The 12,248-nt window shown below is 55.2% G+C and overlaps 2 protein-coding genes across 2 annotated transcripts; both read right to left on the bottom strand.

The window, feature by feature from the left end:
• Positions 1-1,538: 1,538 nt before the first annotated feature.
• Positions 1,539-5,614, bottom strand: SPEM3 (SPEM family member 3). The gene is given in 6 exon segments (XM_077970185.1): positions 1,539-1,574; positions 1,576-4,131; positions 4,300-4,461; positions 4,510-5,150; positions 5,270-5,327; positions 5,477-5,614. Coding segments are annotated over 6 exon segments (3,591 nt in total).
• Positions 5,615-7,267: 1,653 nt separating this feature from the next.
• Positions 7,268-9,229, bottom strand: SPEM2 (SPEM family member 2). The gene is made up of 3 exons (XM_015118474.3): positions 9,019-9,229; positions 8,795-8,852; positions 7,268-8,657 (listed from the first exon to the last, which is right to left on the bottom strand). Exons 1-3 carry the CDS (start codon positions 9,154-9,156, stop codon positions 7,339-7,341), a joined length of 1,515 nt encoding a protein of 504 aa, XP_014973960.3. The 5' UTR covers positions 9,157-9,229; the 3' UTR covers positions 7,268-7,338.
• Between the last annotated feature and the right edge of the window lie 3,019 nt (positions 9,230-12,248).

The raw sequence follows: 12,248 nt of genomic DNA, 5'->3' as shown, positions 1-12,248 counted from the left end.
CCAGCCTGGGCCACGACTTCTTACATCCCTTCTGCCCTTGGTCGGTCTCCAGGATGGGATAGGCCTAAGTCCATGGATAAGAAAATTAAGGAGGAGGGACACCTAGGAAAATTAGAGGCCTGTAAAAGAAGAGACTCCCCAACTCTAGAGATCAGTTTGGGAAGCCCAGACCTCAGGGGTTCCTAGCCACTGACAGAGAGCTTTTCTCCCTCAGCAACCAGAGCTGGGGTCCCTGGGAGAACTGAGAGCAGCAAAGCAGCCCAGAACTGCGCAAGTAGGTTCCCATACACACACATCTGGTTGTGACCCAAGAGGCCAGATCAGGAGAACTGGAGACTGGGCTTTTTCTCACAGTCTGGAGTAACCAGGCATTAGACATCCCTGCATCTCACCTCCTCCCCAGAGGGTGGCTTCCGAGGCACTCTAAAAAGAACTAAGTTCTCTGGACTCTGTGGAAGCTTTGAAGATATTAAGAATGGGTGACAAGGAATAGTTCCTCTAGACTCTAAAGCATGGCTCTCCAATATAATTTTCTGTGATGATGGCAAGGTCCTCAGTTGGTCCTATCTGATACAGTAGCCACCAGCCACCTGTGGCTGTTGAGTACTTGAAACATAGATAATGTGGCCGGGCGCGGTGGCTCACACCTGTAATCCCAGCACTTTGGGAGGCCGAGGCGGGCAGATCACTTGAGGTCGGGAGTTTGAGACCAGCCTGGCCAACATGGTGAAACCCCATCTCTACTAAAAATACAAAAATTAGCCGGGTGTGGTGGTGCACACATGTAATCCCAGCTACTCAGGAGGCCGAGGCAGGAGAATCACTTGCTTGAACCTGGGAGGTGGAGGTTGCAGTGAGCCGAGATCACGCCACTGCACTCCAGTCTGGGTGACAGAGCAAGACTCTGTCTCAAAAAAAAAAGAAAAAAAAAGGAAATGTAAATTAAAATTAAACGAAATTTAAAAATCTGTTGTGCAGAAACATCTACTTTTTTTTTTTTCTTTTTTTTTTTTGAGACAGAGTCTTGCTGTGTCACAAAGGCTGGAGTGCAATGGCACGATCTCGGCTCACCACAACCTCCGCCTCCCAGGTTCAAGCGATTCTCCCTGCCTCGGCCTCCCGAGTAGCTGGGATTACATGCGTGCACCACCACGCCCGGCTAATTTTTGTATTTTTGATAGAGACGGGGTTTCACCATGTTGGCCAAGCTGGTCTCGAACTCCTGACCTTGTGATCCGCCCACCTCGGCCTCCCAAAGTGCTAGGATTACAGGTGTGAGCCACTGCACCAGGCCTAATATATATTTTAATAGCCACATTTGGCTAAAGGCTAGTGTATGGGACAGAGCAGCTCTAGGGCCTTGAGGATAATGGGCTTAGCTATGCAGCTACGGAGAAACAGGGACCTGTCCTCATCAGCTCTGTGAGTGGCCAGCATCAGGGATGGGCTGGGGTGGATGTCCTCAAACAAACACAGAACATTTCTCTCGCCTCTTTATTCCTGATGCACTTTTGTCCCCTCTTTGTCCAAGGTTCTCATCACATTCTGATATCCCCACTCCTTGATGGTTTCCCCTGAGTTGCTGGGTGCCTCTTGACGAAGGCGCCTAGGAGACAGAGCTTCACACTTGTCATTGCCCACTGCCAACTGTCTCTGACGGGCATCAAAAACCACATGCCCTGCCCGGGTGCCTGGTCCAGGGCAGTGGGACTTCCAGTTGATTTGGGAAGGCATAGACATCTGACGATAGTTCTGGTAGCCTGAAGGAACTGTATCCACAGGACGGTACACCCTGTGCTGGCTGCCTGCCTGCCGGGAGGATGACTGCAGCTCAATTAATACAGGTACCTCTGAGAAGGTCTGCAGGTCACTGGAGACCACTTGGACCTTGGAAGAGAAGGAGTTCTGATTGAGTTGGACAGGAGCCCAGAGGACGTGCCGCTGTGCGTCCTCCTTCTGAGCAGCCTTCTCAGGCACAAATGACTTCATCGGGGACAGTGTGGACTTTGGGGTCTGAAGTGGGGATAAAAGCTGGACAGAATCAGAACCTAGGGCAGGGCTTGGGTTCTTGTGGAGGCCAGGATCTGGGATGAGGCATGAGTTCTTGTAGGGGCCAGATTCCTGGGTAAGGCCTGAAATCTTGGGGAGGCCAGAGTCTTGGACAAGGGCTGGGTCTTTATGAGGGCCAGGATCTTGATTAATTCCTGGGCACTTGTGGAGATTAGAGTCTTGTCTATGTTCTGAGCTCCTGTAAACTCCAACATCTTGGGGAGGGCTAAATCTTCTTTCATCTTTAGTGGCTTGGGTAAGGCTTGGGAGGTTGGAATCTTGAGTAAGGCCTTTAACTTTGTGGCCACCCCAATCTTGGATAAGTCCTGGATTCTTGTAGTCTCCTGAGTCTTGGGTAAGGCCTGAGCACTTTGGGAGGCCAGAGGTTTGGACAAGACCTGGGCTCTTGCGGAGACAAGATTCCTGGATAACTCCTGAGCTCTTGTTGACTTCAGAGTCTTGGGCAACATATGGACCCTTCCGTGATCCAGAATCTTCAGTAAGGCCTAGGGTACTACAGACTCCTGAATCTTGGACATTGCTTGTATCCTTGTGACCTCCAGAATCTTTAGAAGAGCCTAGGTTCTTTTGGTGATCAGTTGCTTGGGAGAGATCTTGATTTTTATAGACCACAGTCTCTTGGTTTGGTTCAGAATTCCTATAGACTCCAGAGTCTTGTGTAAAGCCTGAACTCCTCTGAAGATCAGAAGTTTGGGTAAATGGTGTTTTCTTGTGGAGGCCAGGGTGTTGGGTGAGACATGGGCTCCTAAGGATACCCCCTTCTTGAGTCAGACCTGTGTTCTTTTGGGGGTGGGTATCTTGAGTAATGCCTGAATTCTTGTGGAGGCCAAAGTCTTGAGAAGGGCTTGGATTCTGGCATAGATAAGAATCTTGGAGAAGGCCTGGGAAATCATGTAGGCCTTGATTTTGAGCAAGACCTGGGTTCTTGTGGAGGCCTGGATCTGGGGTAAGGCCTGGGTTCTTGTGGAGGTCTGGGTTTTGGGCAAGGTCCAGATTCCTGGGAACTCTGGAGTCTTTTGAAGGGCACGGGGTCCTTTGAAGGCCAGAATGTTGGGTAAGGCCTAGACTCTCACGACATTCAGGGCATTGGGGTTGGATCAGGGGTTGGGAAATGGTGGCGAACAGGGAAGGGATGGGGAAGTGGGAAGTGGGGATGGACTGAGGAGACTTGGAGGTTGCAAGAACAGTAGGGGTTTGTATTAAGGTGGAGGGCCTCTGATGGTTGGTGGGTTGAGGAGGAACAAAGGATCTGGGAGGAACGAGAGGCAGGGAAAGAGTGCACGGTGGAGAAAGGGTGCATACTGAGCTCTGGGCAGTGGTTGTAGAATGAAAGCAAGGCTTGACACATGCAGTATCCCGGGAGTAGACAAGGAATTTGGGGTAGACTGGAGCCTGGGAGTCTGTCTTCTTCTCAGAACTGCAAGGATGGAAGCTGCAGTAAGGGGAATTCTTGGTCTGGGGGAACTTATCTTTGGCGTCATCTGAGATCTTCCATTCCATATTCCCTAACTCCAGGTAGCCCAGTATGGATCCTGCAGGAAGCTTGGCACTATCCCCACTGCGTTGCTTTGTTTGCTCAGATATACCAGAACTCCCCAGGTCCTGACCCTCCTGGGGCCTGAAGAGGGTAGCCAAGTCTTTTCTTGAATACTCAGGGTTCTGGGGGCTGGACATATGGAAGAAGTTCTGCTTTGCCCTGCGGGCATCATAGACCACATGGCCAGTGGAGAGGTCATGGCTGAAGGCAGGTCGGGGAGAGGGTATAGGAGTTATGATAGGGGCAGGGGTGGTGGCAGGGACAGGATCAGGGACAGGAGTGGTAGTCAGGGCCATGACCAGTGCTGGGGCAGGGGCGGGGGCAGAGGCTGGGACAGGGGCTGGTGTAGGAGCTAGGACAGGAGTACTGTGTGGGGCAAGAGTTCCGGGAGGAGCTGGGGCAGAGGCTGGGACAGGAACCGAGCTACAGACTAGATGAGAGTGGTCTGGGATATACGCTGGGGCATGGGCTGAGGTGTACTCAGGGGCATGGGCCTGGGGGTGGGCTGGGGCAGGCATAGGAGCCTGGGCTGGGGAGTGGGCTGGGGCAAGGGATGAGGTGTGCTCAAGGGCATGGGCCTGGGGGTGGGCTGGGGCATGCATAGGAGCCTGGGCTGGGGAGTGGGCTGGGGCAAGGGATGAGGTGTGCTCAAGGGCATGGGCCTGGGGGTGGGCTGGGGCACGCATAGGAGCCTGGGCTGGGGCATGGGCTGAGGTGTGTTCAGGGCTGTGGGCCTGGGAGTGAGTATGCTCAGGGGTGTGGAGCGGAGCGTGGGTTTGGGCCTGGGCTGATGTATGGGCTTCAGTGTGAGCTGAGGCCTGGGCTGGGGTAGGGGCCGAGGTGTGGGCTTGGATGTGGGCTGGAGTCTGAGCTGGGGTAGGGGCCGAGGTATGGGCTTGGATGTGGGCTGGAGTCTGAGCTGGGGTAGGGGCCGAGGTGTGGGCTTGGGCCTGGGCTGAGGTGTCCTGGGCCTGGGAGTGGGTGCCCTCGGGGGTGCAGGCTTTGGAGTGGGTCCAGGAGTGGGCAGGGGTGTGCACAGAGGTGTGGGCCGTGGCATGGATCCAGGAGTGGGTGAGGGTGTGCACAGGAGTGTGGGTTGGGGAGTGGACCTGGGCCTGAGGTGGAGCCTGGGCTGGGGCACAGTCTGGGGTCTTAGCCTGGCTGTCCTGGGGCAGGCGGCATGGACCCATGTCCAACTTGCTCATCTTTGGGAACTGGGAAGACGTCTGTGGCGTGGAGAGCGAGGAGGCTTGAGCCTTTAAGGCTGTGACCTGAGGGGCCTCCCCCACTCCCATCATCTCCTCCTTGTTCAGTCCCCATGGAGACTCCCTGGGAACCCTGGCACGTCCACATTTAGGTGGCATCCAGCAGCATGCAGAAACCTTCTCATCATTCGTGTCTGGCATCCAGGAGTCAAGATGGTTAACGTGCCTGGGCAGGAAGCCTGGGCGATGACGGACGCGGGAAGAGACTTTTGAGCACAGGTTCTTGGGATCCACGGAGGAGCGAATACATACGGGATGGCTGCCGCTGCGTTGCTTGTCTGCAGGGAGAGGTAGGATGGGACAATGCTCTGGTTCCCTAGGGACTGAGAACTGGGCCAGGGATAGGAGAAAGGGGACAGGCCCATATCCCTGGGAGCCCACACAGGGGCCCACTCACCTTTGGGAAAAAAATGATGGAACAGAATCCGCAAGGAGCTCTTCAGATGCTTCCAGAGCTGAGGGGAGCGGGAGGGCGGGTGAGTCCGGAAGCAGAGTGAGCCCCTAGGTCCAACTCTTGTCTGGCCACACCCCAACAGCCCTCCCACCTCAGCCCCTTCAAGACCCCAGGGCTCCCCCAACCCTGCTACCCAGATCCTGCCCTGACCAGAGTCACCACATTGATCCACACGTTGAGCAAGATGAAGCTGCCCAGAAGAAGAAGAATCGAGTCTCCTAAGTCTTGGCACTTCCTGGGGTTGTTGCCAGAGCACACCTGGGCCCCATGATAGGCTCGCTCACCCATGGCCTGGGGTCCCAGGACTGCCTGGGCCCCCGGTCCTCACACAGTCACTAGGAGGAAGACTCCTGTTGTTGGGGAGGGGGTGGACTGAGTCATAATGAGGCAGGTGGTCAGGATCACAATGAGGAAGGTCGAGGAAGAGGAGGGCCCAGGGTGGAACTCTCTGGTAACCAGGTTTGGGTAACCAGGTATGGACAGTCAAACAGGGTCTGGAGGCCAGTGACCCTCTCCTGTTTCTCCATCGTTCCCTACTGCTGGGTGACTCACTCACTCACTCACTTATTCCATCACTCCCTCCCTCCCTCCCTTCCTTTCTTTTTTTTTCTTTTTTTTTTGAGATGGAGTCTCGATCTGTCGTCCAGGCTGGAGCGCAGTGGTGCGATTTCGGCTCACTGCAATCTCCACTTTCCAGGTTCAAGCGATTCTCTGGCTCAGCCTCCTGAGTGGCTATAGCTGGGACTACAGGCATGCACCACGACATCCGGCTAATTTTTGTATTTTTCGTAGAGATGGGTTTCTTTCTTTTTTTTTTGAGGTGGAGTCTCACTCTGTCACCCAGGCTGGAGTGCAGTGGCGTGATCTCGGCTCACTGCAAGCTCCACCTCCTGGGTTGATGTCATTCTCCTGCCTCAGCCTCCTGAGTAGCTGCGACTACAGGCGCCCGCCACCACGCCTGGCTAATTTTTTTGTATTTTTTAGTAGAGACGGGGTTTCACTGTGTTAGCCAGGATGGTCTCGATCTCCTGACCTCGTGATCTGCCCGCCTCGGCCTCCCAGAGTGCTGGGATTACAAGCGTGAGTCACTGCGCCTGGCTGAGATGGGGTTTCTTTCTTTTTTTTTGAAATGGATTCTCTCTCTGTCACCCAGGTTGGAGTGCAGTGGTGTGACCTCAGTTCACTGCAACCTCTGCCTCCTGGGCAAGCGATTCTCTTGCCTCAGCCTCCCGAGTAGCTGTGACTACAGGTGCGTGCCACCACACTAGGCTAATTTTTTGTATTTTTTTAGTAGAGATGGGGTTTCACCGTGTTAGCCAGGATGGTCTCAATCTCCTGACCTCATAATCTGCCCGTCTCAGCCTCCCAAAGTGCTGGGATTATAGGCATGCACCACTGCACCCAACCAAGACGGGGTTTCATCATGTTGGCCAGGCTGGTCCTGAACTCCTGGCCTCAAGTGATCTGCCTCCTCGGCCTTCCAAAGTGCTGTACAGGTGTGAGCCATTGTGCCCGGCCACTCCGGCAGTTTCATTTCAGAATCCTGAACCCTTCACCCCTTGACTACACCAGAGACTGGGAAGACCTCCGCCTCAGAGCCCTGGGGGAGGCCTGGCTGGAATCCAGAGCCTCGGCCTGGTCCTGTACTATGAGCTAAGTAAATGCCAAAGAGCCCCACCTGAGACATTGACTTCAGAATCCAGACCTGATCCTTTCTGGGAACAGGGAGAATAGAGAGCCCGGGTGGTTGTCGTCAGCCAGTGCAGGATCTATGTAGTGCATGGTGCGGACCAGGAGGGCCTGCTGGCAGCCGCATGGCCACTAAACCAAGGGGTGCCTCGCACCAAGAAGGGGACACTGGTTTCTCATTTCAGGAAGCCAAGGGCAGGGACCCAGGCTGGCCGAAGGAGTGGCACTCCTACGCAACAGACCACCACAGTGTTTCTTGGACTCTGTTTCCCTTTATTCTTCTCTCTCCATGCCCTGCCCCGCGCCCCATATCCCCCTGCTGGTCAGTTGAGTTTCCCGGTCTGGCTCCTGTGCAGAGAGGGCCTTGAGGAGGTGGTGGAAGCCGGTGGCAGTGAGCTGGACCTGGCTCCGCTCTCCTGCACCTGCCGCTTCAGCTCCAGGCTGTCGTACACCTGATAGTTGGCATTGCCCCCTGGATTCCGGCTGAGTGGGACGAACATGGTCGGGGGTGGGGCAGGATCTGCAACCTGGACTTTGGGCCGGGGCTTGGAGGAATGAGGAACCCGTACTGAGCCTGGGGCTGGGGTCCGTTGGTGGGAGGCCTCGCCCAACACCGTGAGGGAGGCAGAGGTAGTCAGAGGACGCCGGGCGGGCAGAGCCTCAGCCCAGTCGGCTGCCCAGCGCTGCACTTCATGGGGGTCCCGGGAGCTGTAGCCCAAGGGTTCCGTGGATGGCTGGGGGCTGCGGTGGGACTGGCCGTGAGTGTGACCAAGCAGACTCCGCCGGTGGGACTGTGGGGAGTGGTGCTCCCGGCAGCCCTGGGCCTCGGGCCGGGCGTTCCGGGACACCAAGTTAGGGGGGCGCTCAAAGCCCTCCATGCCACGCCGCCGCTGATCCCAGGAGTCATACAGTGTCCGGCCCACTGAGGGGTAAGGGCTGTGCCCCCTGGGGACCCAAGCGGGGTTAGGGGGCAGCCGGCGGGGAGGTGGTGGAGACGAGACCCACTGCTCAGCCTCCACATTGCCCCACAGTCGGGACTGGGAACCGTGGGGCCCATAGGACTGCAGCCTCAGCTCAGACTTGGCCTCTACACGCTTGGGCATGCAGCGCAGCTCAGGTGACAGGTAGAGAGAGGGTGGTGGCAGACTGGCCAGGATACCACCCTGGTGGCCCCACAGTCCTACATTGGAGGGCAGACCGGCTCTCTGATAAAACCCACCCCAGCCGCGACGTGGGTACTTGGGATACGGGAAGGGCAGGTTGTCCTGCTCCTCCAGGTAGGAATCCAGGTCCTCCTGATCAAAGAAGGGCACTCGGCGTCGTCGTGACATCTTTTGGCTGCGATGTGGGTGATGGAAGACTGAGCGGCTACGGGGGATTTGTCTGTAGTTCTGCGACTGCTGCTGGTGGTTGCAGCAGCGACGGCGACCACGGCGGGCGTGGGGGCGGCGGCGGCGGCGGCGATGATGAAGACAGCAAAGACTGCTGCTGTGATGGCTGGAGAAACGGTGGCAGGAGAAAGAGGAGTACCGTGTGGGTCGGGCCATCTTCACCTGCACAGGGTCCAGGATGCAGTGGATGTGGACGTCCTGAGCCTTGTCTGGGGGACCACTGGGGGGACTTTCGCTGGCCTGAATTTCATCTGGGGAAGGCAAGAATCTATGAAGTCAGGGCAATTGTCAGAAGAGCTCAAGGTTGGGAACACTGGGGCCTGGGTTGCTAGGGCCATTGTCAGGGGCGGGGATGGGGGTCCCCTACCTCTCCAGCAGCCACACTTACTTTTCCGAGTAGTCCAATCAATCATCTTGTCTAAGGCGTTCTGGAGTCCATGCCACATCTGGGGCAGAGTGGCAGAGAGTGAAGGCCAGGCCCTCCACGCCCAGCACCACCACCCCTGCCCCTGCCCCAGTCTAGACCGCACCTGCAGGTGGAGATGTAGGCTGCAGCTGGCTCCCACCCTCAGCCCTCTTCACCCCCAGAGATGGTCCACAATCATCACTGACCATAGTTGTCACGTTGATGCCAATGTTGACAAGAACGATGAGGCCCAGCAGCAGGAATAAGATGTCCTCGGCATCGTGGGGGCTTTCTTGGTATTGATTGCAACATCCCAGGGTGTTATGCCATAGCTGGTTTTCCATGGAGGGGGGGGTCCTAGGGCCACCTGGGCCACCCCCCTCCACCCCCACCCCCAGCCCCAACCCACACTGCACTCATGCCAATCCCCGGAGATCACTACAAGCTGGTAAGGGAGCCAGGTCACAATGAGGCGAGCTAGCGAGAGTCACAATGTAGAGGTGGCAGCTTTTATCCATTCTGCTGGTCCCTTCTACCACCATCTCCAGCCGTGGCTCCTACTTGGTAGAGCCCGGTCCCCAGATATCCCAGATCTTAGTCTGTTCCTCTGTCTCCATGAGGCTTGCTTAACCCCACACCTGGTTCCTGAGCTGAAGACAAGGTAGTTAGAGAATGACAGTCATCACAGGGGTTGAAGCATGCATAAGATATGTCCTGTTTCATTGTTCTTTTGAGACATTATGGCAACTTACATAGCCTGTTGGTGTGCCTTCCCCCATGGTTACTTTGGGGCCAGCAGCTAGGGTGACTAGATGGGCGGGTGACACTAAGAGTCCCCTCAGGCATCACCCTGCTGTACTAGTCCCTCCCTACTCTGTCCATTTCCCTGTCAAAATTCCTCTAGCTCCCATCTCTGCCCAACTCTTCCTGGCCAGAGACTCCAGCCCTAGGTGTTGGTGGTCCGTGAGCCCACCAGCCCCTTCGTCACACTGACGTCTGCCTCACTGAGGTTGCTGCCTCTGCCAGGAACCAACCCCAGCCGTGGTTTCTCCATCCTAACCACCTGCACTCCCACCAACCCACCCTTACATGGTGAAAAATAGTTAAGCTACTACCTTAGGAAAACCCGGGCTGGGCACAGTGGCTCATGCCTGTAATCCCAGCACTTTGGGAGGCCGAGGCGGGTGGATCACCTGAGGTCAGGAGTTCCAAACTGGCCAACATAGTGAAACCCCGTCTCTATTAAAAACACAAAAATTAGCTGGGCGTGGTGGTGCATGTCTGTAGTCCCAGCTACTCGGGAGGCTGAGGCAGGAGAATCACTTGAACCCAGGAGGTGGAGGCTGCAGCAAACTGAGATCTCGCCATTGCACTCCAGCCTGGGTGGCACATCGAAACTCTGTCTCCCGAAAGAAAGAAAGAAAGAAAGAGAGAGAGAGAAAACCCGCCATGGCTCACGCCTGTAATCCCAGGCAGGTGGATCACCTGAGGTCAGGAGTTGGAGACCAGCCTGGCCAACATGGAGAAACCTCTACTAAAAATACAAAAATTAGCTGGGCGTGGTGACGGGTGCCTGTAATCCCAGCTACTTGGGAGGCTGAGTCAGGAGAATCACTTGAACCTGGGAGGTGGAGGTTGCAGTGAGCCGAGATTGTGCCATTGCACTCCAGCCTGGGTGACAGAGCTTGACAGTCTCAAAACAAACAAACAAACAACCCAACAACAACAACAACAAACACATGCAATAAACAAAGCACAAAATAGATGTAATTGTTAATATGCCAAAAAGAGTGTTTGACTTAAAACAGGTCCATCACTGGGGTCTGTGGCACCCTGGAGACTGCAAGCCATTTGTTCACACAGTGAACCACTCAGCAGAAAGGCCAGTGAGTATTTCCCATCCAGCCTCCAAACACATAGTAGATGTTCAATATATATCCACTGAATGCAATCCATTGAAAATGATCAGTAACATTAGTTGAATGAGAGAAGCAGGGCCATTTGCAAACGGTCCATCTGCTCACATTCCAGGAATCTGTCTAGAGTGGAAGGTGAAGTCCAGTTCCCTCAGCCCGGGCTCATGCACCTGGTTGCTTGTTCCCAAGTGGTGTGTGTGTGCATGTGCTTGTGATCCCAGTTGTCTAGGAGAAGGGCAGGGCCTGAGTTTGAGTTTCTGAGTTCACACGGCGAACTGGGGAAGGTGGGAGATTCTGGTGGGTCACGCTGGCTCTGCAGCAATGGGATGGAGCATCTGAAGCCATGAGCTTGATCCTCAGTGTCTGTGTAACCATGTGCAAGACGCTTAGCTTCTTTGAACTTAGTCTCCTCACTGGTGACATAGTGAATTAATCAAAGGAGTGAGGTCACAGAGGGCTGTGATGTTACAGTGAGGTATCTCTTGAGGGAGTCCCCAATACTTCTTTTATTATTTTGAGATGGAGTCTTGCTCTGTCACTCAGGTTGGAGTGCAGTGGTGCCATCTCAGCTCACTGCAAGCTCCACCTCCCGGGTTCACGCCATTCTCTTGCCTCAGCCTCCCTAGTAGCTGGGACTACAGGCGCCTGCCACTGTGCCCGGCTAATTTTTTTTTTTTTTTTTGTATTCTTTAGTAGAGACAGGGTTTCACCATGTTAGCCAGGATGGTCTTGATCTCCAGACCTCATGATCCACCTGCCTCGGCTTCCCAAAGTGCTGGGATTACAGGTGTTAGCCACCGTGCCCAGCCAAGGGTCCTCCCAATATTTCATCCTCTGCTCCAGTCCTTCTTGAGTATAGGATCTTCAGGGTAAATAGGGAACTGTGAGGGACTAGACGCCCTCTCAGCCATCCCTCCCTAAATAAATAGGGCTTACGTGGGAACCAGGCCTCACCTGTGGCTGCAGCCTAACCCTGGGCTCTGGCAGGCACCAGCCTTCTAAGGAGCTAGGGCCATGGAGATGGAGATCTCTCCTGTAGCACAGGACTGCACTACAGGCCCTGGAGTAGAATTTAGGGGCTTCTCCGTGCACTAAAGAAAACAAGGTATTAACGGGGCATGGTGGTGCCTGTTGTCCCAGCTACTCAGGAGGCTGAGGCAGGAAGATTGCTTGAACTCAGGAGGTTGAGTCTCCAGTGAGCCATGATTGCACCACAGCCTGGGTGACAGAGCAAGACCCTGTCTCAGAAGAGGGGTAGGAAACAGGCCTGGCACAGCGGCTCACGCCTGTAATCCCAGCACTTTCAGAGGTTGAGGTAGGCGGATCGATTGAGCCCACGAGTTTGAGACCAGCCTAGGCAAAGCAGTGAAACCCAATCTCTACAAAAACTAGTGGCGCAGCCAGGGAGGGGTGGCCTACACCTATTATCCCAGCGCTTTGGGAGGCCGAGGAAGGCAGATCACCTGAGGTCAGGAGTTCAAGACCAGCCTGGCCAGCACATGATGAAACCCCGTTTGCAC

The sequence above is a fragment of the Macaca mulatta genome, chromosome 16 (genome assembly GCF_049350105.2).
Source record: "Macaca mulatta isolate MMU2019108-1 chromosome 16, T2T-MMU8v2.0, whole genome shotgun sequence".
NCBI classification, from domain to species: Eukaryota; Metazoa; Chordata; class Mammalia; order Primates; family Cercopithecidae; genus Macaca; species Macaca mulatta.
Note: the sequence above shows the minus strand (reverse complement) of the source record. Positions and strands in the feature narration are given on the sequence as shown.

Excerpts from the sequence above, each read along its gene's own strand:
- SPEM2 (XM_015118474.3), bottom strand. The coding sequence starts at position 9,156 with ATGGAAAACCAGCTATGGCATAACACCCTGGGATGTTGCAATCAATAC. Across the intron at positions 8,853-9,018 it reads GCATCAACGTGACAACTATG|ATGTGGCATGGACTCCAGAA; the intron begins GTCAGTGATGAT and ends ACTCTGCCCCAG. Across the intron at positions 8,658-8,794 it reads TGATTGGACTACTCGGAAAA|ATGAAATTCAGGCCAGCGAA; the intron begins GTAAGTGTGGCT and ends TGCCTTCCCCAG.